Source organism: Neolamprologus multifasciatus, chromosome 6 (genome assembly GCF_963576455.1).
Source record: "Neolamprologus multifasciatus chromosome 6, fNeoMul1.2, whole genome shotgun sequence".
Lineage (NCBI taxonomy): Eukaryota > Metazoa > Chordata > Actinopteri > Cichliformes > Cichlidae > Neolamprologus > Neolamprologus multifasciatus.
In genome coordinates this window covers 10391342-10418856 of record NC_140444.1, presented here as the reverse complement: position 1 = coordinate 10418856, position 27515 = coordinate 10391342, and the positions used below count along the sequence as shown (strand labels likewise).

The following is a 27515-nucleotide window of genomic DNA, read 5'->3' as shown; positions in this document are numbered from 1 at the left end:
CAGATGACCTGAGGGATCTGGAAGGTTCATACTGGGTCAGGAGGTCACTGATGTATTTTGGTCCTAAACCATTCAGCGCTTCATAGACCAGCATCAGAACTTTAAAGTCTATCCTCTGACGGCCAGGCAGCCAGTGTGAGAGCTGCTCCATCCAAAGTGGGATTAATGCTTAATGCTGTCTGAGTGGTGTTTTTTGGACACCACTCAGACAGCCAGCAATTTAAGGAGAACATGCGGCTAAACATGCATGTCACTCCTGGTCTGATTGGGGAGGGACCAGAGAAAACTACAGAGTCCAACATTGTTTTGGCAAAGTTACACACCGATTCAATATTGATTTTAGTGACCTCCGATTGGTGTAACGGGTGTCATTACTGCCAACGTGAATTATGATTTTACTGAATTTACGTTTACCCTTAGCCAGCAGTTTTAAATTTCCCTCAATGTCGCCTGCTCTGGCCCCTGGAAGACAATCCTGGAAGATAATTAGCCAGAAAACAGGAATTACAGGTATAAGATAAAATGAGTTCAACAACAAATAAAGACAATAATACAACTACCATGATTAGTGCCTCTGTGCTGTCTTTCAGTCCAGCTTTGTCCAGCCACTGGTAGGATTTCTGGATATCAGCCACCTCCTCTATCTTGTATTTTGGTTTAGGTTTAAGTGTATTAGGTTCTCTAAGTTCTTTTCAGTTATGCCGAGTTGGGAGTTCGCCTTGAAATCGGAAGGTTGCCGGTTCGAGCCCTGGCTCGGACAGTCTCGGTCGTTGTGTCCTTGGGCAAGACACTTCACCTACCGCCTACTGGTGTTGGCCAGAAGGGCCGATGGCGCGATATGGCAGCCTCGCTTCTGTCAGTCTGCCCCAGGGCAGCTGTGGCTACAACTGTAGCTTGCCTCCACCAGTGTGTGAATGTGAGAGTGAATGGGTGGATGACTGGACATGTAAAAGCGCTTTGGGGTCCCTAGGCGGGACTAGTAAAAGCGCTATACAAATACAGGCCATTTACCATTTAATCTAGTGTGACTGAGTCCAGAAACATGAATTGTTTTGGATGTACTCTGACCCACCAGCTTTATAAACTGACTTTTTTATTTGAAGATTATGTGGCACTCCGGGACCAATGTCAATTGTCGCAGGGTCCTCTCCTAGGCTTCTCCCGAACAAATACGGGCGTAGTCAGTAAGCATTCAGTGTGGATAGTTTATTCTGCCGGCCTCCCAGGTGCACAAAAGATTATTTACAAAGAGAATAAACAACTAACTTAATTCAACACAAAACAAACAGCTATATACAAAACACAAGCAGGTGAGCCAGTCTGCATGTTACCCTCACTGTAACATCTCACAGACTGCCCATGTAGGCCCTGACAGCCTCCTTTTATACCCTATTGCCCCTCCCACTAGGCATAATAGTCATCCCTTTATTATTTCTTTTCCCAACACACTCTTTTTTCCTCAGCCTATTTCCAGCTGTATTCCTACAATATATATATAGACATTTATGGCCACTTCCAGGCAGCCTACAGTGTTGCACAATAACAAAAAAACACAAACAAAAATAATGCAGTTCACGTGACCTTTCAAAGCGCGTGCGAACTCACTATTTGAACCCTAGAACACCATCGGCTTGCATTACCACTCGCATAAACGGCGATCACGGGGAGTCTACGCGACCGGCCTTATTAAAGGTAAGCAAAAAAAATATGTTGGCCACCGTCTGTGCAGCTCAAAATATACCTCTCACCCATTTTTTGTTTAACTGACTACTTACCTGTTTTACCTGTTTTCTTATATAAGGAATATTTATTGACTTAAACTCTATTGCAGTCTTCAGTTATACAGTCAAGAAATGTTGCACTTCACTGATAATTAAACATTTATTTTCTTGTAGATCATGATTCCATCTTACAAACAGTGAATTATTATTGTAATTAAAAAGACTTAAATGTAAACAGAATTAAGCCAAGAGAAACTGTATGAGTGATTTAGGTAATAACTATTGGGTGACAATACATTTATTTTTTATTTAAAAAGGTAATGTTGCATGAAAAGTGTCCAGTGTTTTTAAAAGACCAAAATATTGGTGCAAACAATGATCACTGGTCAATATTGACATGTTATCTTCAGTTGTATTGTTATCGGTTTTGCTGTCTTTTTATATTAAATTAATATGAATTTGATTAAAAACATTCAATATGTCATCAAAAAGAAAATCAAGAGAATAACTTTAGGTGGAAAAATATACAAATTTCACTCGTAGGAATATTTAAAAAAAAAAAAAAAAAATCCCCTAGAGTTCATTTAATACATATTATCCTTCATTTCACTTCATCGCTGAGGTATTTCATACCAAGACCACACCACTCACTACAAGTTTAAAAAAACAAATAAAAGCTATCCTGATAATTAACTTAGATTTTTTAACATGATTCAAGTAATCATCTGGAAAACAAGAAAGCTCTTTTACTGCTGATATGTACAGCTTTTATCAGTATGTTCAGTACATATACAGGTAAAACATATTTAACACACAGGGTAAGCATAGTGTTAAAAATAATATCGGCTTGTACAGAGATGCCTTGCTGCTGTTGGTCCAGTAGAAGGTAAACTGTAGTTCTGCTTCATAGGAGCTTATGGATGTGGATTACGCTGTTACAGGTGGGGCAGGAATGCTCCACATCTTTGCATTCTTTGACGAAGAAGGGGATCACATAGCAAGGCCAGCAGCTGGTTTGAACCAACAAAATGGCATCAAAATAATGATCACATCACATATTACACAGGTTTAACATAAAGCTTAAGTTCCTCATGTGAATGATCAGTTATGCTGCATGTTTGTTAAAGATTAGGCAGAGTCGAGAAACAAGTCTACATCTTGAACTCACAGATCTGTTATTTTAGTTGCTTACCAGAACTAATGGACATGCAGTGAGAAGAAGACTGACTTCAATAGCAATCCTCACTTTGTCTTGCATTGTCACCATATTGCCAACGATTTGTTGTTTTGTTTGTAGTGATAATATTAAGTAATTTTCGTCGGTGTTTTCAGCAACAGTAACACGGTTGCTGGTAATCCCTTTGCTTTTTACTTTTCAAATATATATTACACCATTTATATTTATATAGCAAGAACAACAGGAATTGACACAATGGAATATTTTCTTTGTACACATATTCCATTTTGGGTCCTAAATTTAATTAGTTTACTAAAAAAGGTAACTTCAGCATAGACCAAATTCTGTTTTGTTTAATTTTAAAAGCTTTCTGTAGACCTGAATGGATTTGAGGTGCATCACACTCTGTAGAAACATCTGAATGTAATCTGTTTGCTTTTCACTGTCTCGGTTTTACTAGAATATTTATAATATATTTATGTGTTGCTGAGTAACCACTCCTGTATGACGTTTTGGAGCGTGTATGAGGTTTTATTTTGGTCATGTGTGCTGGGGTTTTTAACTCACCCTACAAGTAGTAATACGGCAAAAATTAACCAGGTGAGGATCCCAATTTTGTACTCTGTTTTAGTCACAACATCGGTTTGGCAATGAGGACACTTCATCTGTCCAGGAACATCTTTTGGGAGATGACTCTGCATCACCACCACCTGACTCACTGCAAAAACAACAAAGCACACTCTTCTGATGACTTTAATAACAATAATACTTCCTCACTAAAACATGAAGACTGGATTTGGAACTATCTCAGTTTTTGCTTAATTTTGCAAATTCATATTGAACTGAAGAAAGACACTCACCTGGCTGCACAACCTGAGGTTGTAGTGCATTGTATTGGTATGCAGGCTGTTGAACTGGACATAAAGAAAAGATATTTAACTTTAAACAATCTTAACAAAAGCTGAAGAAAATCTTCAACCACACCGACTAAAGTGGCAAATCATAAAAGAGCAATACAGGCGAACTATTTAAATAAAATGACTGGTAGCTTCTGATCTCTCACCAATCTGAACAGCTGGCTGGACAACAGGTTGGACAACTGGCTGAACCACAGGCTGGACAACAGGCTGAACAGAGTTGTAGTCCAAAGGGGGACCGGGGTACGGTGGTGTTGGGAAACCTGTATTGGGTACCTCCATAGTGTCTGTTTATAGGGGGAGGGGGGAAATTAAATAGAAAGTACAGTTAAGCTTTGTAATCTGAAAATGAAATAGAGTGAAGAGTGAAAACTTGGCAACAAGGTTGAAATATTGTAAAGCAGTGAATTATATCATAGCAAAAAGCTCCTGGGTTCGTATTCAGCTTTGGGCCTTTCTGTGTGGAATGTGTATCTTCTCCCCGTGTCTTTGTTCTCTCCAGACAAAGGACATGATGATTCTAAACAGGCCGTATGAATATGAGCATAAATGGTTTTCTGTCTCTATGCACCGATCCTGCTTTAGATTGGCAGCGTGTCCAGGAAGTGCCCTCCCTCTTGCCCAATGACAGCTGAGATAGAATCAGTGACTTGAATTCTTCTGGTTGTAATCAAAAGTAAAAGGTGAAACACAATGCACCTGTTTTACAACAATCCTTTTCATTCAGATGTGTATGCATAACTAATACACCACCTGCATGGAATGCAGTAGTTTTTTATCACTGAAAAAACAAAAGTCAGTCATGCTTTGGCAGGCAAGATGACGAAAACCATCATCATGGTAGCATGAAATGGTGATAATGTATAATTCATCTCCCACTCTGTTTTTTACATTGCATGTAAATTATTGACATATTACGTTTCCTTTTTCTTTGTCAAACTATTGTTTCCAAAGATACAAATTAACTTTTATGCTAATTACATTTATAATTCAAAAACTTTTTCAACATCCCCAAAGAATTATTTCTTATGAGTATATATTTAAATTAAATACATTTATGAAATCACCAAACATAATTGTTTGACTTGTATTTATTCTTACCATGTGTTTTCCTAAATCAAATCCTAAATCTTTTAGGTCACAGAGATCAGGGTGTTATTTGCATATGTTTTCATAACTGCACCTATTGTGCCATTTTGGCATCCCTGCAATCCAGAAAATGCACTTGCTAAAATGGGCCTCCTACAAAGAACTAAATGTAAAAGTGTACACCACCGAAACAGATCTTATTTAACCTGTCAGTGAGTTGATAAAAATGTAAAACGTTAAAACTTTCCTATGCAAGGAGCCAGTGCCTTTTTAAAAGTGGTATAAACACACATCCCATCACCAGATGTTAAATGGTTGTATAAATCACAGCAAAGTATAAAACTGCACTTGTGTAATTGTGTTTACTTTTTACATTTTATTCATTTTTATTCTTCCATTTTCGCTGTCTTTTTTTTTTTTCAAAAACAAAGAAAGCCACCATGCATGGACTTTGGATCAGTTTTTTCATATATAACAAACAGAATGATCTTTTACTTGTTATCTTTATATTAAACTTATTTAATTTTGTTCTGTTTGTTATTTATATTATTCCAGCAAGAAACCTTTTGTTTCATATTGTATTAGCACCGTTTTTTATTGTTTGTTTCTTTTTTCTTTCTGTATTTTCATAATTTCAGAAGAGATCAGACGGTCCTTACCTTGATTAATTAGTGAGACGTTTAAGTGAGCCAACGGGATCCTGCTTCTTTCTCTGCTGAGAGTTACTGAGATGAACAAATAAATGTTACAAAAAGAAGGTGGAGCAACAATGTGAGTAGACAGGTATTTCTGTTTACATATTCAACAATGCGCACACACACATAAAGCATGAAACATTCGCACATTGTTTCCAGCTTTTTGAAGATATCAAGTTTGGTTTTCCGGTATTTTTATACAGGGAGCATATTCATTTACAGGTAAGCAGGGAGAATTCATCTTAAATAATAAATAATAACAGCTTCTGTTTAAATATTAATGGTGGTTAACAACAAGTATTCTTAGCATTACAGGAGATTTGGACATCTTCTAGGTTTCCAGGAAGATATTTAAAAAAAAGAATGAAAATGACAAAAAAAAAAAAAAAGGAAAATAGTGGGACTGCGTTCAGGTGTGCTCGGGGGGCATGCTAGTTCATGTGTGGAAACACACAGGGCGTCAGAGGGGTTATATGAGTTTGTGTTTTTAACTAGGTTTTAATTTAATCAAACCATAGGGTTTTTTAATTAAACAATTTTTATCACTTAGGTGTATCTCAACATTCAGTTATGCAGACATATGTGTTCTTAAAAGCAATTCTTTGTTTTGCGGGCGGAGTGGAAGCTGTTTTGCTTCACAGTGCACCTTAACAAAGAGGGGATGCTTTTTATTTACATCTAGTCAAAAGTGTTGGTAATAGTGTTTTACTCACACTAATTTTGTGATTCTGACAATATCTCAGCTTGCAGTGATGCATGCATTTTATTTTAAAAACGGCACAAGTGGGAATTTCTTCTGAATGGATAATGTCAGCATCTTCACAAGCGTTTCATTTAATCAAACCCCTAGTTTTAATTTAACTAGTTTTTACACATCTACTGGGGTTTCTTTCCAGGGTTGATGCGATCATTTTATTTAAAAATCGGGATTTCGGAATGTTGAACTAAGAGTGAGACAAAGACAGCTAGTTTTTAACACAGTAAATGGTCACAAATAACATTCAGTCCATTAGAAAACAAATGCTATAAGCAGGCAGTATCGCTCTTTCAAACTAATTGTGTTTTAATCACACTCATTTTGAGATTCTGATGTCACCTCATGCAGCGATGCAAGCATTTTATTTATTTAAAAACGGATCAAACGGGCATTTCTTCTGTAAGGGATTTCATGGTTTCAGAGTAGTTTTAACACAACACATGGTCGCAAATAACATTCAGCTCTTTAGAAAATAAACGCTGCAGTGATACTTCTAAAACCAGTCGACCAGACCCGCTCTGTCTTTTCAACAGCTGGCTAATTGTTTGAATTTGTTCAGGATTACAAAAGCCCACCGTGGGTATCATTTAATTGTTGGGATTCCTTAGGACAAGGTAAAAGCCGGCAGGTGTACCAGTCGAGCAAGGTCTTGCCTATTTTCTGAAGTAGCCAGCAACAGCGGTCCCTTAGGCCTATCTTACCAGTTACACCGGATCTCAGCAACTGTGTGCCCCCACCCTCATTGTTTTAAACTTGCACAGCAAGGTGATGCCCTGCAGGTGTATGCCCCCCCCCCCCCCAGACTTATAGGCACCCCATCTATTGTTTTAGAAGCACCCGGTCCTATATGAAGCGTTCCTGAGAGCGTGAGACCCTTGCCATTTCGCGTCAGGACCAGGCTGTGTGTTATAGCCAGCGCTTCATAAATGTCTGTCTGGCAGTGCAGATTATTCAAACTGTTCTTAAAATGTGGCTCATTTGTTGTCCAAAAAACATTTCATTTGCTACAGAGTTGATCCATGCTTCTATGGACAGTGTTTCATACATCAACAGCTCTGAAAATCACTTTTAAAGTAATGTAGAACATGATCTTTCTCACTCTCAGCGTCTCTAAAAAACCCAGCAAACTGACAATCACCTCTAAACAAGGGGGTTAGTTTATAGGCTTTTTGTTTGTTTGTTTGTTTGTTTGTTTTGTTTTTTATCAGCCGCAACACCATGTAATGCATGGATGTTAGACTCTTTCACCAGACCATGTTGCTAGCCCAACCACCAGGCTCGGGGTCTCTGAACTCTAACCCTGGCTGCCAAATGTGCCTCTGACCCTCTTGTGCCTGTTCACCACCAGACTAAGTTTGTAGTCTCACCTACTAATATTATTTTATTACAGGACAATATTCAGCTAGGTTACTACTTTGACTTTCTTACCTTGAGCACATTTCTGAGCCCATACATTATCAAACTTTTACTTGAGTATTTCTGACACTAGCAGCTATACTTCTACTTAAGTAAAAAAAAAATGCCTGCACTATTGGTATAAAGCTGTCTGTAATTCTTTAACAGTTCATGCAACAATTATAAATGAAACCTGCACCACAGCTAACTCTTTTTAATAACCAATAACAGGTGTATTTCTTAGATCTACTGATACAGCCAAAACACTCTGCTTGTATAATGCCATATTCTCTCCCAGCATACCCTTGTCTCACAACAGGCTGATTCCCAAAGTACGACTCAATAAACAGAGACTCTAAAACCAGAACAGAAAGATAAAGTTGGAAGATCAAAGATTAAGGTTTGTGTTTTTATAGCACAAAGTAAACTGTCCCCTTGTCTTCTAGGCCTTGGCATGCGTACCTTAGAAGTCAGATTATACATTAGTCATACTTCCAAAAACATTTTGAATTCCATTTATAACTGAGATGTCAAGCTGATACTGTGTAAGTAAGGGGTGGCTTGCCCTTCTCGCCCACGTGTGAAAAACCATCTGTTGGATCATGGATTTGATGCCTCAGCATTGTGAAAATGGGGAAACATACTCCTGGTTGAGCCTAAGATTTCTGCTTACAACTTAGAATCTCAGTTCTAAATGAAATTAAAAATGTTTTTGTAAGTATGGTTAATGTATACTTTGACTTCTAAGGCATTCACACACACACACAGGGAGAGAGAGAGATCATTAATACAAAAGATTGCAGCAGCTTTTGGATTTTCACTCTTTGATGGAATTAATATGAACAGCCACATAAAATTCATTCCAATTTTTTGCCTTTGCTTCAATGAAGATGTGTCTTTAAATCTACGATACCTTTCCTGTTCAGAAGGTTTGCTGACATAGTAAAGAAGTGGCTAGGGAACTCAGTAAATATGAGTAGCCACAGCTTAGGGACACTTTCTCAAATAAAGAGGATTTCATCATCTGCGGTTGGTGAAAAAAGTGCCACATTAAAAACAAATCAGCAGATCCACAAAGTATGGATACAGACTCTTTTCAACTATAGAGGTAGATGTACGCTTCATGTACTTATCAACATACATTTCAAAGGCTTACATTAGAGTGCATTGGTGCACACTTGGGCATCTTTTATTTAACATGGTTATACCACTGTGAATTTTGCTATATAAATATACTCAAGAGTCTATTATATGTTTGACATCCAGCAAAAAATTCAAAAATATATATTTTTAAATCAGTAACTTAGCAAATTAAATGTTTTTTGGACAATAAATGAGTCACGTTTTAAAAACAGTTTGAATAATCTGCTCTGCCAGACAGACATTTATGAAGCGCTGGCTATAACACACATGCTTACCGTGTGAAAGGACCTCAGATGTCTTGGAGCAGAGAACCTCGCTGTATTGTCGCTTTTCTCTTATGCATAAGCAGCGCCGGCTGGTCATAAACGCTCTGTGTGGGTAGAAAATGGTCTGCACCGGCGCTGGTCCTGACGCGAAATGGCAAGGGTCTCACGCTCTCAGGAATGCTTCATATAGGAACGGGTGCTTCCAAAACAATAGATGGGGGGGGGGGGGGGGGGCATCACCTTGCTGTGCAAGTTTAAAACAATGAGGGTGGGGGCACGCAGTTGCTGAGATCCGGTGTAACTGGCCAAGATAGGCCTAAGGGACCGCTGTTGCTGGCTACTTCAGAAAATAGGCGAGACCTTGCTCGACTGGTACATCTGCGGGGCTTTTACCTTGTCAAGGAATTACAAAAAGAGCCGAATACCGACCACTTTAAACAATAGGTTGGGTCCCGGCCTTGCTCGACTGGTACACCTGCCGGCTTTTACCTTTTCCTAAGGCCTAAGGAATCCCAACAATTAAATGATACCCACGGTGGGCTTTTGTAATCCTGAACAAATTCAAACAATTAGCCAGCTGTTGAAAAGACAGAGCGGGTCTGGTCGACTGGTTTTAGAAGTATCACTGCAGCGTTTATTTTCTAAAGAGCTGAATGTTATATGCGACCATGTGTTGTGTTAAAAACTACTCTGAAACCATGAAACCCCTTACAGAAGAAATGCCCGTTTGATCCATTTTTAAATAAATAAAATGCTTGCATCGCTGCATGAGGAGACATCAGAATCACAAAATGAGTGTGATTAAAACACAATTAGTTTGAAAGAGCGATACTGCCTGCTTATAGCATTTGTTTTCTAAAGGACTGAATGTTATTTGTGACCATTTACTGTGTTAAAAACTAGCTGGCTTTGTCTCACTCTTAGTTCAACATTCCGAAATCCCGATTTTTAAATAAAATGATCGCATCAACCCTGGAAAGAAACCCCAGTAGATGTGTAAAAACTAGTTAAATTAAAACTAGGGGTTTGATTAAATGAAACACTTGTGAAGATGCTGACATTACCCATTCAGAAGAAATTCCCATTTGTGCCGTTTTTAAAATAAAATGCATGCATCACTGCAAGCTGAGATATTGTCAGAATCACAAAATTAGTGTGAGTAAAACACTATTACCAACACTTTTGACTAGATGTAAATAAAAAGCATCCCCTCTTTGTTAAGGTGCACTGTGAACCAAAACAGCTTCCACTCTGCCCGCAAAACACAGAATTACTTTTAAGAACACATATGTCTGCATAACTGAATGTTGAGATACACCTAAGTGATAAAAATTGTTTAATTAAAAAACCGTATGGTTTGATTAAATTAAAACCCAGTTAAAAACACATAAACTCATATAACCCCTCTGACGCCCTGTGTGTTTCCACACATGAACTAGCATGCCCCCCGAGCACACCTGAACGCGCATGCGCACACACACGAAACCGGTCAAACCGTTTCGTGTGTATGAATTCAGAATGCAGAATGTAGCATCATGGGCAGTGTAGTCCGTGCTGCAGGGAGAATGGACTACCATACTCGTTATGTGTCTGTGAGCGCGAGGAGGGAGAAAAAGGAGAGTCGAAAAGTACGATTTGTCATCGAGCAAAAACGGGAACTGGAAGCATGTAAATATAATAATAACCACTGCAGCCAAGAAGAGTGCCTGACGAGCCCAGTTGTAAGTAAGCTATTGAGACTCGACTGTACCTTTACTACGGTTCGGAGCCGCGGACCTTCAGTAACAGTAATAAATCACAGCAATAGTACATTCATGTAGTTGTAAAATGCATGATAATATGTTAAGTAATCCAAAGTATTCAGAATACGTTACTCTCATTGAGTAACGTAACGGAATACGTTACAGAATACATTTTAGGGCATGTATTCTGTATTCTGTAATGGAATACATTTTAAAAGTAACCTTCCCGACACTGGTGCCTGTGTATCCCACATATCAACAGAAACCATGGTAAGGATGCACAGAGGCCCGCCACAACCAAATACCTCCAGAAGGTAGAACAGGCGTTGAAGAATCCACTGAACATCAGGAATAAGATCCAAGCAATCAGTAAATACTCCCCATCAGTAAGAAATGGAAAGAGGAAGTGCAAGAATTAGTAAGTGACGAGGGCACAATCCAGAATGAAACGCATGGAGATGGGCTGCTCCTAAGGCAGCTGAGGACAGACGCTGAAGAGGAACAGGAGGAGGAACTGTCACGAATCAATGTCCCATCCCTTTATGGGTTGTACCATTGACAGATAGAGGAAATGGCTGGTATCAAGATATCCTACCAGTGGCTAAAAAAAGCCTGCTTAAAGAACAGCACAGAAGCTCTGATCATGGCAGCACAAAAATAGGGCCTAAGCACCAGATCTATAGAGGTATGAGTGTACTACAGCTAACAGGACCAAAGTTACAGTCTGGTACCAAGCACAGGGGTTAAGAGGAAGATTCATTATCATTATTATTAGTATCATTATTATTATTAGTAGTAGTAGTAGTGGTAGTAAAAATTGATAAATTCTTTGTACAGACGTAACCAAGGTACTTGTACCAGAAGGATGGAATATAAAGCATCCTGTAAAAGCAGCCGAAGAGGTTCTGTAGACAAAGAACTTTGATATTCTTCAATGACCAGTCGCCTGATTTGAGTTATTAAATACAAAACTGAATGCTAAAGATACACAAATATGACACAACTGAAGGTGGCTGCAGTAAAGGCCTAACAGAGCTTTTCAATAGAGAAAACATAGCACTTGGTGATATTCATGGATTCTAGTCTTCAGGAAGTCATTGACTTCAAAGGATTTTCATCCATCCGCTTATCCTTTTCAGGGTCGCGGGGGGCGCAGGAGCCTATCCCAGCTGTCATAGGGCGAGAGGCAGGGTACACACTGGACAGGTCGCCAGTCTGTCACAGGCTAACAGGGCTAACACACAGAGACAGACAACCATTTGCACTCACATTCACACCTATGGACAATTTAGATTAATTAACCTATCCCCACAAAGTGCAGGTCCGTGGGCGGTGGGAGGAAGCCAGAGTACCCAGGGAGAACCCACGCAAACACGGGGAGAACATGCAAACTCCACACAGATGGTGGAATTGAACTCAGGACCTTCTTGCTGTGAGGCAAGGCAGTGCTAACCACCGTGCCACCGTGCTGCCCAGGATTTCCATCCATTAAAAATAATCCTTATATTTAAAAGTGTTTTGTTTGTCAAATTAATTCTGAGGAAGGGACTGTGTATAATAATAGCTGTAGTACCTGAGCTGTTAACACAAACATTTTTGTAATTCTCTCTGAACTAAAGTTGACAGATTGCACTTCTTTTATATATTGATTGGTTATATTTTTAATTGTAGTGTACAGAGGCAAAACTACAAAAAAAGTGTGTCTTTGTCCAACAAATTACACATAACAAGCATCCTCATGCTTGTTATGTTGACAAATTTGACCAAATGCTCAAAGTTTTGGTGTGGTAGTTATCAAACAGCAGAGCCATCACTGTAAAAGACGTCCTTAGAGAGCAAATACTTTATAATGATGAATGAAGTTGTTAGTTTAACTAACACAGCAGGATGAGAAATGAAAAGTGACATAAAATCCCGAATGGCTACCACGTGCAAAAGTGAAACAGGTGTGTGAAAGAGACTGAAGTTGTCAGGTAAATTAAGTGAAATGGGAAGGAATAGAAATGAAAGTAATCATTATTAAATCCACATTGCTGATCTTTATTAGAAATTATTTTCATCATTTACTTTTATGTTATATTCTAATTGAAGCAAGTTTTGCATCGTAGCTCCCATAAAAATGTTGCGAACAGCCTGCAGCTGAGAGAAATAACTGAAATCTACTCCATGCAATATTACTTACTGTCCACTTGGTAGAAGCAGTGGACAAAGAGATACGCTGCTGGAACATGGCCAGTACCCCAGGTGTGAAACAATTAAGTACATTCAGTGTTGTCAGTTTGTATTGACAGTCTTCACTTGATGTTGTTTACGACTCCTACGCCACTGCATCTAAGAGAAAATACTTTATGGATCAATAACTTACATTAGAACATGATTGCCTAAAGCTGTGCACTATATGAGCTTGTTGTAAACACTAATTAATGGCACTGCTACAAGACAGGACCACAAAGATTGGGCAATAATCCAAATATTATCTTACAATGCATCTACCCTCCTCTTGACTAACTACACTAAAATCCTGTTTACACATTACTCACCACTTAACCACTTATTCAACTCAGAATCTTGGGGGAGGATGGAGACATAGGGTGAAAGCCAGGGTACACTATGACTTGTGTCTAGTCTTTTAGGTAAAGTGAGCATGGTTACAGTTTCACCTGCACCCGTATTTCTATAAAAGTTTCTTTTATAGAAATACAGTGAGCGGTGAGATTCTTTCTCTCTTGTCCTCATGATAAAATTGAACTATCCCTCTGTGAGTTTGCAGAGCCCTCTATGTGAGCTATTTTCTGCAGTCATGATGTGTCAGTTACATCAGAGGTTGGAACAATGGATTAGGCATTAGGACGGTCACAAAGAGGCTTTCCTTCTATTGTACAAAGACATACAGGACAGGTAACAAATGTAGGTTTCTAAAAACTGTGGCTGACACACATTAAGGTTGCTTTGTGTTATTTAAAAATGACACTGTGAGAAAAAAATCCTTTTTTTCTCTCAGTATAGAGAGTACAGATATAGAGGTCATAGCTGAGATATTGCAGAATAAAGCTACCTTCAGCTGCTCCCTTATTCGGTCAACACAGTGGCTAGCTCCACACGTTTGATTTGGCAGAACCCAAAGGGATTTGTGTCTCAAGAAGAAATGTAAGTAATAAAAGATGCTACAACCAATGCATCAGTGTTGTATCAATAAACCTTGAATATTATGGACACAAAATGATATTTTAGTCATCACTTTTTAACCAGTAAGGTTTTGTTTGTATTTTGTTGAAGGGTTAACAGTGTGTTTGTGAAATAAAAACCGTCTTCTTTCAGCAAATAAAGATAAACATATTCTTCTTTGTTGAGAATGGAAGTGACACAAAATGTCAGGAAAGAGATGGAATCAACAATTCATTATATAGGTCTTTAATGAACGTGAGCTAAAGTTGCTTATTAACTTGAATTTACTTTCAGTTTGGATGCTCTGCCACACAGTTTGGGGATCCACATCACCATGTTGCAGCTGCATACTGTCACGTAGAGAATGTGTCAAAAATATGTGGATCAGCTGATAATGAAGGCTACCCCTTACCTTGGAAAAAAACAGATTCATTATAGAACTTCTTTTTAATTAAGTATGACAGTGTTAAAAATGATCAAAGCATTCCACTGAAGCCACAAGACAAATAAATGAGATATATGAGGAAACTCTTGCTGTGAACTCTACCTCTCACTTCAGAAGTTTTGTTCCTATATTTAAAACATGGAAACGGTTTCATTTATACAATGAAGTCACTGTTTTCAGTTCCTAAGGAGAACATCTGACTCCAAAGCTCCTAAATGTTCATTTGTATGAAATGGGCCTGAATTATTTATTGCAGGAGTAGACACAGAAAAGACAAGAAAAGTTGTGTGTCAAAGGATGATGGAGTGCGGATGAGGCTGCAGAGCAGTGAGGGAGGCTTTGGTGATGGCTGAGAGAAAAAAAAACCAAGTAAACTGAAGGAAGTCAGAGGATGGAGTCAGACAGAGAGAGGAAATGCAAGAATAATCAAGATATAGGCAATACATGATTGTTTGAAGAAGAACAGCAATCTGCAAAAGAAGAAAGCCTGAAGGTTAGACTGAAGAGGTCTGGCATTGCAGAAGTGGCAGAGCTGGATATTTGTAGAGCACTGCGTTACGGAAATAAGGTGCAGCTTTTGCAGTTTATACTTGTTCATACTCCTTCTTGATCTGCAATACAAACAACACAGACAACAGCAGAACCAAAATTGTGACATATTGTGTATGAGCTGAAAAAAGCTGAAATGCTTCTTGTTTAGTGTGATAGTAATTCTGTGTGGGTTCCTCACTATGAGTGGCCCCTTTCATGTTGCATACTATTTGTTCTCTATGTATACATATTCTCCTCTTAAAGCTTTAGATGGCACTGAATTGTTATTTTGCCTCATTTCATTGTGGTTACATAACCTTATTTGAATTAGTTCAGCATCTGTTTTCTTTTTTTAATTTCAGAAAACGTATTACCTCAAATAACAAACTCACTTTTTCTTTCGAGCTTCAAGGTTGCAGCCTCTTTCTTATCTACACTGAACAGGAAGCCCACAACTTCTCGGATCATTGGAGCCACTCATGGCTGTGACTTTTACAACCATCTTTATCTGCACAGCTGATGACCGTAGTCAGTGATTAACATTACAATGAATATGACTATATATGACTTTTAAAGAAACACAATTACAGAACATGATTAAATTCCTCCTTTTGAATACTGTTGAGAGGCAATGAACATGACTATATGTAAGTTTTCATCTCAGCAGTCCATCACGTTCAAACTGGCATCCAGATTCATTTTGGTTTACAGATTCTTTCACTATATCCTACATATGGAAACACTTCCTAGTTTAGCACAAACTCAGCCATAAGTCATACTTCATACTTCATAGAGCAAGTTTAATTACTATACAAACAAATCTGCACTTTTTTCTTGGAACCTGCTAGATAATCACTCAAATTACTGTTGTCGATTAAGTGAAAGTTATAAAGAATACAAAATACAACAACAAGATGATAGAAATATAATTATAACAATAACAATAAAAAATAGGCTTGTGCTCAGAATATGATTAACCTCTTAAGCCCCAAGCCTACCTGATCTCCTGCTTTTTGCCCCCATATCAGGGGGCGTTGGGGCTTAAGAGGTTAATAGCAGATGGACAGATGGAAAGGTCTGTGAAAAAAAATTATGGTTTAGAAATTTTCTGCTGTGTTGGGTTGTACATACAGCCATGTGGAACTGGACTGATGCTACTGATATAGGATCTATGTTCATTCAACTAAAAAAAAAAAACAAAAAAAAAAAACCCTCAACTTGATATAATCTCCCTCCAGGGTTCTGTAGAAAGTGTCAGTCAAAGTATCCTGTAAGGGTCAGGGATTAATTTTCTCAATATAAAACCTCTGAAATATAAAATAAGTTTTGGTGTGTGGTGCACTTAAGTGCACCACACCTTAAGTTAACATTCTTCTATCAAATGTGCAGAAAAACAATATTCTTCTTTGTCTTTTAATCAGTGAAACTGCTACAGCAATTCTTAAAAAGTCTGCAGGCAGCCATGAATATTGCCTTAGGCCAACAGGCTAACAAGCGCAAAGTCTAATCTGACTCTGGTACATGTCAAACATATCTGGCACCCAGGCATACTCTTTTGGCATGCATGCCGCAGTTTGGGATGTATAGGAAGAGAGGAGAGTAAGAATCAGTTGGAAATAAGTGGGAGTCAAGTCAAATGCTCTGGGGGCTGAATAATTAAACCGCTACAGAAGAGCCAGAAACTGCAATTTCTTGGGACTGGCTCTAAAAGTAAGTCAATCTCGATAGGCTCCCATTTTAAAATGTCCATCTTCAGCCATGAAAATAACATGTTAGAGTCTAGTTCCAAAGCTAAAGTTAATTTACCTTACAGTAGAAACTGTATGTGGATTTTTTTGTTTTGGGTTTTTTTTATGTTTTGGTTTTTTTTTTCCGTTTTAAAAAATAATCCGGTCCACACATAAAGGCAGAAATGAAGGAAAACGCTGCTAGGAACATGCCAAAGCAACAGGTAAATACAGATATATTCCTAACCGTGTAGAAATGTTGGCCAATCAGAAGTCTAGAAGCCTCGGTGGGAAATAGTAAACAAAGCTGGGGCATAGAAGCAGAACCGAGTCGTATGTGTGGAGGGACAGTAACTGTGTGTGTATATGTAAGCATTTAAACACTGCAGAGAGTACAAGTAACAGTAACAGTATTGTAGAAATTCATTTCATCGAAACAATAACGTGGCGCACAGTGTGACGTCAAAAAAGGCGCACACCTTTGACGCTGCGTTTTCTCCGTTTTTCTCGTCCACAAGTAAATGCAAAAATTGAGTTTTCGAAAAATATTCACCCTGGCAGGCGTTCATCTCAGTTTTTAGTGACCGAAAACGCCGTTTACATGTGGACGAAAGGTGCAAACGCATAGAAAAATCTGCGTTTTCAAAAATACCCGGGTACGTGTGGACGCAGACGAGCTCTGGGAGGCAATTAACATGGCTCGAGACCAACCTTCTCACACCCTGGGTGAACCGCACTTTAAACATCATTGCATAAATATTGCCCTTTGAATGAGACAGAAGACAGAAACCAAATTAAGTCAGCTGATCCTGAGAAAGTAATCCAGTGCATTCCAATGAGGCCATGCTTCACAGTCTAGCGGTCATACACCAGGCTGATTTCATATTCCATCTAATCAGGTACTTATTCCAACTCTGCAGCATGAACACAGTTAGATGCCAAGCAGGGAAACTCCTGTTATTGACAACAATGTTTGTAAACAAGAGATGGCTGTGATAGAAAGGAATAATTCAATACAGAGATTATATGAGGCTCATTACGGCTTACAAAATAGTGTGAAATTACATTAACTGCAATAACAGGCCAGTAATTGTCCGGGAATTTGCAAGAGAGAGAAAAGCAGGAATGAGTTTCTTCTGAACATAAATAAATTATCTTTTTTCATGTAATCTGTTTTTTGCTCAAAGCGATAAAAATTTTAACTTCAAGCAAAAATATTAATCTTTAACCATAAAAAAACTTAGCACCATACACAACGTCTCAGTAAAAGATATTTTCATTTCAAATTGAATCCTGATATTTTTCTGGATTATTTTTTAAATACATCATTCATTTTCATAATGTTGCTTTCAACAAAGGAACAGTGATATCGAGTGATTACACAAAACATGCTTCAGGGGTGTATAAAAAATTGGACAATATGCCAAATTAGATTAAATTGTCTCTCTTAGAATCTAGTTGCATTGCATGATGTTTAGTCGATTGGTTAAGAGCTTGTTGTTGTGTTTAGACAATGTGTAAAGCAAACAAAAACATAATTATGTTTGTTGTATTTGTACTATCTACTAATCACTTATATATTTTCTGATATAAAGAATGCAAAGATATTGTGCTGTGAACGACTGGAGTGACTGACTGAGCAGGTGAATTAATTACTAATGGTTTAATGGTCTATTGTTGTGTAGTTGTAGCCTTCCATGTTATAACTGCTGTTAACTTAAACACTTAATTAAAAAAAATCATTAAATAAAATATATTGAAATATTTCAAGCCATTTGCAATGTTTCAGTATTTTACAAATGATTTGCATTTTTCTGTTGCTCGGTAAATTAACCTAAGCAATTGAAATGTATTATTTTTGCTGACTTATTAATGTGCATGAATTCACATGAAATAGGTTAAACAGCTTTACAGGATTATAGATGTGTGATTCAACTATACCTGGCTTGGATACAGTTGAAACAAAAAAGCACTTTGTGTTTAGAAACCAACTGTGAAAAACATAAACTACTTATTGATCATTGTTTTTGCAGTACACAAGGAAAGGAAACATGAAATATAACTTGTTTTCATTCACTACTTTGGTATGGAAAAAGTAAAAAGTGTATTAATTCTGCTTAGTCTGTGGTTTCTTGAACCAGTCCTTACTTATCTAGCTATTTTCGGGTTCCTAGGGGACTTTCCATAATGCACTGAGCATTTTTACCAAAATTTGTCTTTTGCCTGTTTATTCTCTGTGCTGTCCTTTTTTCTCTTTTTTTCCCCCTCACCCTCAGCCTTACCCATACTTAATCCTGGTTCTGGTCCTGGTTCTGCTTGAGATCTCATCCTGTTTAAAGCGAGTTCTTCCTTCTCACCACCCCCAAGTGCTTGTTCATAGGGGATCAAATGATTGTTAGCATTGGAGGTCATTTACCATACAGTGTAAAGCACCTGTAGAAAACTGTAGTAAAAAATGTAATTTAATTTAATTTAATTTAATTTAATTTAATTTAATTTAATTTAATTTAATTTAATTTAATTTAATTTAATTTAATTTAATTTTTGAATCATGTTTTTACTTAAGTTTAAGTAGAGAGAAATGTTTATGAATCATATATTAGGAGCCTGTGTTTGCTGGCATGTTTAGACTTTGTATTACCCTTTTGGAAGCTATCATTACTGGAAATGAACAATTCAATTCTTGTCAGAGAATGAGATGACGAAAAGAGGAAAGGAGGATCAGCTTGATGCCGGGTAAAGTGGAGAGGACTGAGAAGAGCAGCGAAAAGACGTAAAAGGACCAGTAGAGATTGCTATGAGGTTCCAGGGGGAAGAGAGAGAAGCTGATGCTGTGACAAGTGCAGACCACCGACAGCGTGGCCTTTCATATCACAACACACCTGCTCCTCATTTTGTTCCCTGGCAGACCTCGCTGTCTGGAACAAAAAAACTTCTAATCTCAACAGGAGGTCTTCGGCTTTTAAACAAACAAGGGCACGATTCTGCAAGAATACATCGTAACACAAATATAAACAGTGTCTGCAAAGGCTTCAGGCTGACTTTCTCTTCCCCACTCTCCTTCTCACAGCATAATCTCACAACTTGCAAAAGAGTGCAAACACCACAGTGACGCGAACAACTTCTATTAATAATTGCACACAAAAAAAATCAAGTTACTTTCTGATTTAATGTCCAAGGTTATAAGTTTATATGTATATCCGTCCGTTACTCTCACAGGCACAAGAAATTCTTCACTAAACTTAAAGGTTTCAGCTTCAGTTCCTCTTTTCTATTTTTTGAGACACATGACGTTTCATCACTTTGAAAGGTCTGGTCACACCAAAAAGTGACAGATTTATCCCATTCATCTAATGTTTTTGTTATAAGGATGCCAGCTGAAAAGTGGTGTTGCCAGAAGCTTGGGGACATAGGAACACAATGGGGACAATGAACTGCTGTTAGGAAGCCAGGATCACTAAATTAAGTTGCTGTACTACCTTGTTTTCTCTCTCTATCTCCACTTTAAAATGTTTTCAGTGCCATTGTTCCCCATATGCTCTTAGATGAAGAAGCTTCCACCTCCCCCGCTTCTCCTCTTCTTAGTTGGCCATTTTAGAGGTCACCATAACCACAGTAGATAATCTGTCTCCATCTCTTCCCATCCCTAACATCCTCTTCTGTCACACTAACCCTCTACATTCTTTCCTTCACTACATCCGTGAAGGATAGGTATCCAAAGCCTTCATGATTTAAAAAAAATAAAACTGATGTGATCGTTTGGGTAAACGTCTCTGCTGTATAATAAAACAGTGGTTTTCTTACTTATAAAGTATGTCTGTCATGTTTGGGGTCAAAATTAGACCACCTCTTATCCAGAAAACCTCAGTGCCAACCCTGCACTTACTCTGGTGCTCAGCAATACGCCCATCAAGGGTAATGGTGCACCGAGTTCCCTGGACCATCATTAATCAATTTTAGGACAGAAATTTCTTCCGGATTCAAAGCCCAGAGGTCCTGTGAGTGCAGCCATTTCAATGGCGACACAAATGTTACATAGAGCAAAACATTTGTAGAGTTTTTTTTTTCTTGGAAGGAGTTTACCATCAGTCATTGAATAATCTGTAAAACCATATTTGTCATCTAGTGATTTATAGATCGCAGACCACAAAACATCCTAGCTGTAATGAGGAACAGGACATTAGTTCTTTTTTGTGTTTGACTTTAATATACACGTGTTGTTTGTTTTACTCACTGCTAGTGCTTGTAATCACTATGCTTTGCTTCAATTTGAATTTGAACCCAGAAAAGAGCCCATTGTCTCCGCAAGACTTGTATGTCAAACATAATTAATCATTTAACAGAAAGATCAGTCTTCAAAAAATGTCATCTGGAGGTATTTGGAAAATTTTTGCAAAATCCGGAAGCACTACCAGATTACCCCACTCCTGTGGTTTACACCAAAGACCCACCCTAATCATATATAATATATTTAAATGAGATAATTGCATGTCCCATATGTAATCAGGAAATCCCCTGCTCAAAGTGAAACAAGCTGATTTTGACATTTTAAAGCTGTTTAAATTCAGCCTGACATAAAATTAAAACAAAACAGGAATTGCAGTGCAGTCTGTCCATCACATGCACTATTCTGTTTCAAAGTTTATTAGGACAAACACATTAAAAATAAATGATGCTGGTGCTTCAGTGAGTAAAATACAGCAGCACAACTACTAATTGACAGATAGGTGAACTATAGACGATGTTACCTGTCTATCAGCCTACATGACGTGCAGAAAAATGAGACCACACAGAAGATGACTCATATGCTCTCTTTGTCACATCTCTGACAACTGCACACTCTCTTCCCATAAAAGCATACAAGAGTAAAAACAGATCTAAGATCCCTTGAAAAATTATATAATGAAACTTGTATGTTTTGGATACTTACTAAAACAATATATGAAAGTAATGAGAAAGTGGCCACTTTCATGAGTAAATCATGTAAGCCTTATATGACTTAACTCATGAAAGTGGCCACTTTCATGAGTTAAGTCATATAAGTTTTTACTATTTCTTTTCCATATGGGTTAGTCCCTTTGTGTCCGTCACTTCGTACAACATCTGTTCACTTATTGATGATTGGGAGGGTTTTTTTCTGTGGCAGGAGCTGGAACTTCCATGCTGCCAAGTATAGAAGTGAATGCCACAGAAAGTGTGGAGAGGAAGAAGCTCATAGCAAAAGACAAGATGACAATGCTGTGAATTGAGAAATCAAAGAGAGGTAAGGAAGGGATACCGAGAGAGAAATAGATGGGAGTATTAGGAAGATGACAGAGTGCCACTTTTTTAGATAAAAATGAAAGGGGAAGTCTAAAAGGGAGCTTAGATAGAAAGGTAAAATCAGGAACAACTGTGCACATTTGTTTTTGTGTGTACTTGTATTTACCTTTTCATAATCTTTTAGTCAGTTTGCCAGACATTAAAGACCAAAGGATTGTCATTTCATCACTCCTTTATCTCAATCTGTTGTTAAACCCATACGCAACATGTCGTACATACAAACACACTTTGTTTAATATTAAACACGCCATCTTATATTATATTATTCATATCTCTCTCTGAGATGTTTCAGTCAAAAAGCCTATCAGAAACCTAATGGAGCACAATACTGGCTGCAAAACTATCAGTTACATACTGAGATGTTCGGTGTGTCATTTGCCTTTCCTGCTTTGTGTGTTTGCTCGTGTGGGTGTCTAAGTTTGTTTGTTATTAGAAAAGCAGAGCTAAAAGGTCAAGCAAATCAAGCGTACAGAGCAACTCGGCCCTCTTGTGCTAACAGTGCCAGCAGGGCAAGGAGCTTCTATTGTGTTATTTTTATTTTGATGCTACTTAGAAGGAAATAATTTTCAAGCTGCATAGTGGCTCATTGTGAGAGTATTTGTCTGGTTACATGGGCCACTGTGTAAACATGGAGGCATAAGGCTTAGAATGACTAAACAAAAGGTAGGAGATGAGAGACACCATGGCTATGGGTGAGTTACAGTTTTGCTATCATTCATTAACTTCTCTTCAGATGGCTGGTGTTCAGTTTTATCATTTCCACCAAGAGGTATGCCATTATGGTAATGTAATGTAATGTGAGACTGGAGCCAATATAAGAGAACTATGAAACCCATTTTGTTATGAATGGTTTTTAAATTGCTTTGATTTCTTGCAGCCCTTTCACTAATTTATGACATTTTCACCTTCTGTTCTTACTGTGATGCTAATTATGTACAAAACGCTGTATGTTAAAAAGCCTTCATCATTCCTGCTTTTTGTCCAGTTGTTTTTTCCAATTCTGCCGACATGAGAGAAAGTGATTTTTGGTAACAGACTGTCCGTGATTTACATATTTTGAAAGTTCAGTTGTTCGGTAGCTTTTCTGCAGCTTCTAAAAACATCACATCATTTTAATCAGCAGATGCTGTGTTTCACAAATTATAGGTGTTACCTTTTTTGAGCGATTCCTGCTCTCTTCCTGTTTATTTGTGAGTGCAATTCATAATGCAATGCTATATATTAAACCTAAAAAGTATTTATTGTGTGCCAATACTTAACATATGTTATTCTCAGATATACCGGACGAATCTAAAAGGGTTGTTTTGTTAGTTTTGACATCGCTGAAGTCATCCACTCATTAGTGATTCTGGAAATGGTTAAAATGTGAAGGTTCACCAGGCAAACATTTCCCATATTAGTTCTACTATTTGCAGGATGTTTGTCTATTTGCCTTTGCTGTACTCAAAGGTCGTGCTTATTTGTTTTTCCATTTGTGTGCTTTTCTTATATTTTAAGCTTTTCCAGATCCTTATCCACATTTCAATCCTCAAACTGCCTGCCAGTCTCCGTTACATCTCCACCTCCTGCAACATAGCATCCTTTCCTGTTACTTAATTAGTCTCCAGTTGACTGAGAAACCATAAGAAGTATTTCTCACCATCTTTTCTATCAGTAACTTGTAAATGGCCTGTATTTGTATAGCGCTTTTACTAGTCATGCACCCATTCTCACACTGGTGATGACAAGCTACATTGTAGCCACAGCCACCCTGGGGTGCACTGACAGAGGCAAGGCTGCCGAACACTGGCGCTCTGACCACCACCGGCAGGCAACGGGTGAAGTGTCTTGCCTAAGGACACAACGACCGAGACTGTCCAAGCCGGGGCTCGAACCGGCAATCTTCCGATTACAAGGCAAACTCCAAACTCTTGAGCCACGATCACCCATGTGTAAATCATTAGTCCAGTTTTCTTAGAGTCTTAGTATTTTGCTGCTGGGTCAAGTATCTGCTGTAACATTTAAAAAAAAAAGGCAGTATTACCGCAAGGACAAGGTTTGTTTACTAGTTGTTATGCTGTTTTATTTAGGGTATTTTTCTAAATAAAGAACACATTCAACAGTTCTTTTGCATTGGATTTTAAAGGTTTAAATTATTGACATTAAGTGAATAAGAGCATGAACTGCTGTCAGTCTCTCTGTATTAGCCTTAAAACCCTTCCAGAGTATATCCTTCCTGCCTGCTGAGATAGGTTCTAGTCCTCCTGAGACCCTGAACTGGATAAGTAGAGGAAAAATTGATAGATAGATGGACAGAAAAATCCAATAAACTAACTAAATAAACCAAACATAGGTACTCAAGAGGGGAAGAAAACAGAGAAAGCTACAAGGTGGGAAACACTACAGGAGAACTTACAAACAACATATTTATAGTGGGCAGAGCAATAATAGAGCACATCTGAAGGGTGGGAATAAAAACAGTGAGAAATGAAATGAAATTATATTAAATAAAGCAGGAAGTAAACTGGAAAACAGACTAACACACACCAACAGGAAGATGAGGTACTTTTTTCAGTCTCAATATACCACACTGAAGGATGTCTCCATTCCTAAAGTGGTGGAGGAGAGATGAGAGAGAAGGCTGTCTGGAGGGACTATAATTGAGGATGCACTGATGTATCCTTTGTGCAAGTATTTTTGCTTTGAAGATTCATGGGACTCAGCAGGAATAGACAAAATGACAAAGGACCATTCAAACTAGGAAGTGGCTTCTTTTAAGATATCTAATCAAACTTTCTACCCTTAACTGTTGTGTGTGGTGTAAAAAAGGTACAACATCTGGTCACATTGTGTACATGTTGTGAATTAGAGCTAGGCTGTGCTTCATAAGTACAGGCTTGTTAATTAAACTTCCTGCAGAGCGGGCATGCCTGCTCAGCCTCTACAGATGGCAATTATAACCTGGTGGACTTTGTGCTCTGGCTTGAAGGAGAGTGTAGAATGTCAGACAGTTGTAACACAAGCTAATAACCTGCAAATTGATGCTTCTCAGGTGTAAAAGAAAGAGATCAACCAATACAACGAGTGGTTTCCCTATACAAAGAGTGGCATAATTGCATCTAACCAATTAGTAGTGGCCTGTACCAATGTAGCAAACTTCAGTGTTGTCCCAGAGTTCATGAAAGTCAGTTTTAGATAGGGCATTATTTGACTCAATGACCTACAGTGGGGCAAAAAAGTATTTAGTCAGCCACCGATTGTGCAAGTTCCCCCACTTAAAATGATGACAGAGGTCAGTAATTTGCACCAGAGGTACACTTCAACTGTGAGAGACAGAATGTGAAAAAAAAATCCATGAATTCACATGGTAGGATTTGTAAAGAATTTATTCGTAAATCAGGGTGGAAAATAAGTATTTGGTCACCTCAAACAAGGAAAATCCCTGGCTCTCACAGACCTGTAACGTCTTCTGTAAGAAGCTTTTCTGTCCCCCACTCGTTACCTGTATGAATGGCACCTGTTTGACCTCATCATCTGTATAAAAGACACCTGTCCACAGCCTCAACCAGTCAGACTCCAAACTCCGCCATGGCCAAGACCAAAGAGCTTTCGAAGGACACCAGGAAAAGAATTGTAGACCTGCACCAGACTGGGAAGAGTGAATCTACAATAGGCAAGCAGTTTGGTGTGAAAAAAATCAACTGTGGGAGCAATCATCAGAAAATGGAAGACATACAAGACCACTGATAATCTCCCTCGATCTGGGGCTCCACGCAAGATCTCATCCCGTGGGGTCAAAATGATCATGAGAACGGTGAGCAAAGATCCCAGAACCACACGGGGGGACCTGGTGAATGACCTGCAGAGAGCTGGGACCAAAGTAACAAAGGTCACCATCAGTAACACACTACAACGGCAGGGAATCAAATCCCGCAGTGCCAGACGTGTTCCGCTGCTGAAGCCAGTGCATGTCCAGGCCCGTCTGAAGTTTGCCAGAGAGCACATGGATGATACAGCAGAGGATTGGGAGAATGTCATGTGGTCAGATGAAACCAAAGTAGAACTTTTTGGTATAAACTCAACTCGTCGTGTTTGGAGGAAGAAGAATACTGAGTTGCATCCCAAGAACACCATACCTACTGTGAAGCATGGGGGTGGAAACATCATGCTATGGGGCTGTTTTTCTGCCAAGGGGACAGGACGACTGATCCGTGTTAAGGACAGAATGAATGGGGCCAAGTATCGTGAGATTTTGAGCCAAAACCTCCTTCCATCAGTGAGAACTTTGAAGATGAAACAAGGCTGGGTCTTCCAACATGACAATGATCCAAAACACACCGCCCGGGCAACAAAGGAGTGGCTCCGTAAGAAGCATTTGAAAGTCCTAGAGTGGCCTAGCCAGTCTCCAGACCTCAACCCCATAGAAAATCTGTGGCGGGAGTTGAAAGTCCGTGTTGCTCGGCGACAGCCCCAAAACATCACTGCTCTTGAGAAGATCTGCATGGAGGAATGGGCCAAAATACCAGCTACTGTGTGTGCAAACCTGGTAAAGACCTATAGTAAACGTTTGACCTCTGTTATTGCCAACAAAGGTTATGTTACAAAGTATTGAGTTGTATTTTTGTTATTGACCAAATACTTATTTTCCACCCTGATTTACGAATAAATTCTTTACAAATCCTACCATGTGAATTCATGGATTTTTTTTTTTTTCACATTCTGTCTCTCACAGTTGAAGTGTACCTCTGGTGCAAATTACTGACCCCTGTCATCATTTTAAGTGGGGGAACTTGCACAATCGGTGGCTGACTAAATACTTTTTTGCCCCACTGTATGTAAAATGGGAGACTTACCTCCTTCTACATTAAAGTTGTGGAAACCACCCTTCTGAACCTACCATCACATTGAAGGTAGAAGCAAAGTCAGGTATTGGCTGATCAGTCTTGGACCTTCATAAGAAAGACCTCCTGAAACTACAAATGACAAATGAAAAAAAGCTCAAAGAAGAATTGGAACACTGCTAATGGACTCTCAGTTACTCACACAGGATTAAGCCTGGAGGAAAGCTGTCAAGTGTTGCAAGGGTGTAAGAATCTGTATAGTGGATGCCATCCCTGAAGGAAAAACATTTACTAGACGAGAAGACTTAACTCAATTACATCATTAATCTTCAGTTTAAAGGCATATTTCATTGTCATTTGAATGTTTTTTATTGTGTTCCACTGGATAAAAGTACTATTACTTTTAAAGACAATTAAAAATTAAAATGAGGCTCTGAGGCAAGGACATTGCATTTGGTTAAATGCCTGTTGCCTTGACTCCTCTCTCCTCAATGGACTAAGACACTAATTTAAGAAGAGGAATTGAGGAGGCGCAGGCTGAGAAACAAGAAAGAGGGACACAGTGATGAAACACAAGAAAAGGGAACAGAAGGGCAAGGAAAA

At 38.5% G+C, this 27515-nt stretch overlaps 1 protein-coding gene across 1 annotated transcript; it reads right to left on the bottom strand.

The window, feature by feature from the left end:
* Positions 1 to 1821: 1821 nt before the first annotated feature.
* Positions 1822 to 9323, bottom strand: LOC146516437 (uncharacterized). Its single transcript, XM_085163480.1, has 6 exons — positions 9170 to 9323; positions 5564 to 5629; positions 3962 to 4102; positions 3759 to 3812; positions 3466 to 3616; positions 1822 to 2731 (listed from the first exon to the last, which is right to left on the bottom strand). The coding sequence occupies exons 1-6, from the start codon at positions 9255 to 9257 to the stop codon at positions 2626 to 2628; spliced, it is 606 nt and encodes a 201-aa protein (XP_085019606.1). The 5' UTR covers positions 9258 to 9323; the 3' UTR covers positions 1822 to 2625.
* Positions 9324 to 27515: the final 18192 nt, after the last annotated feature.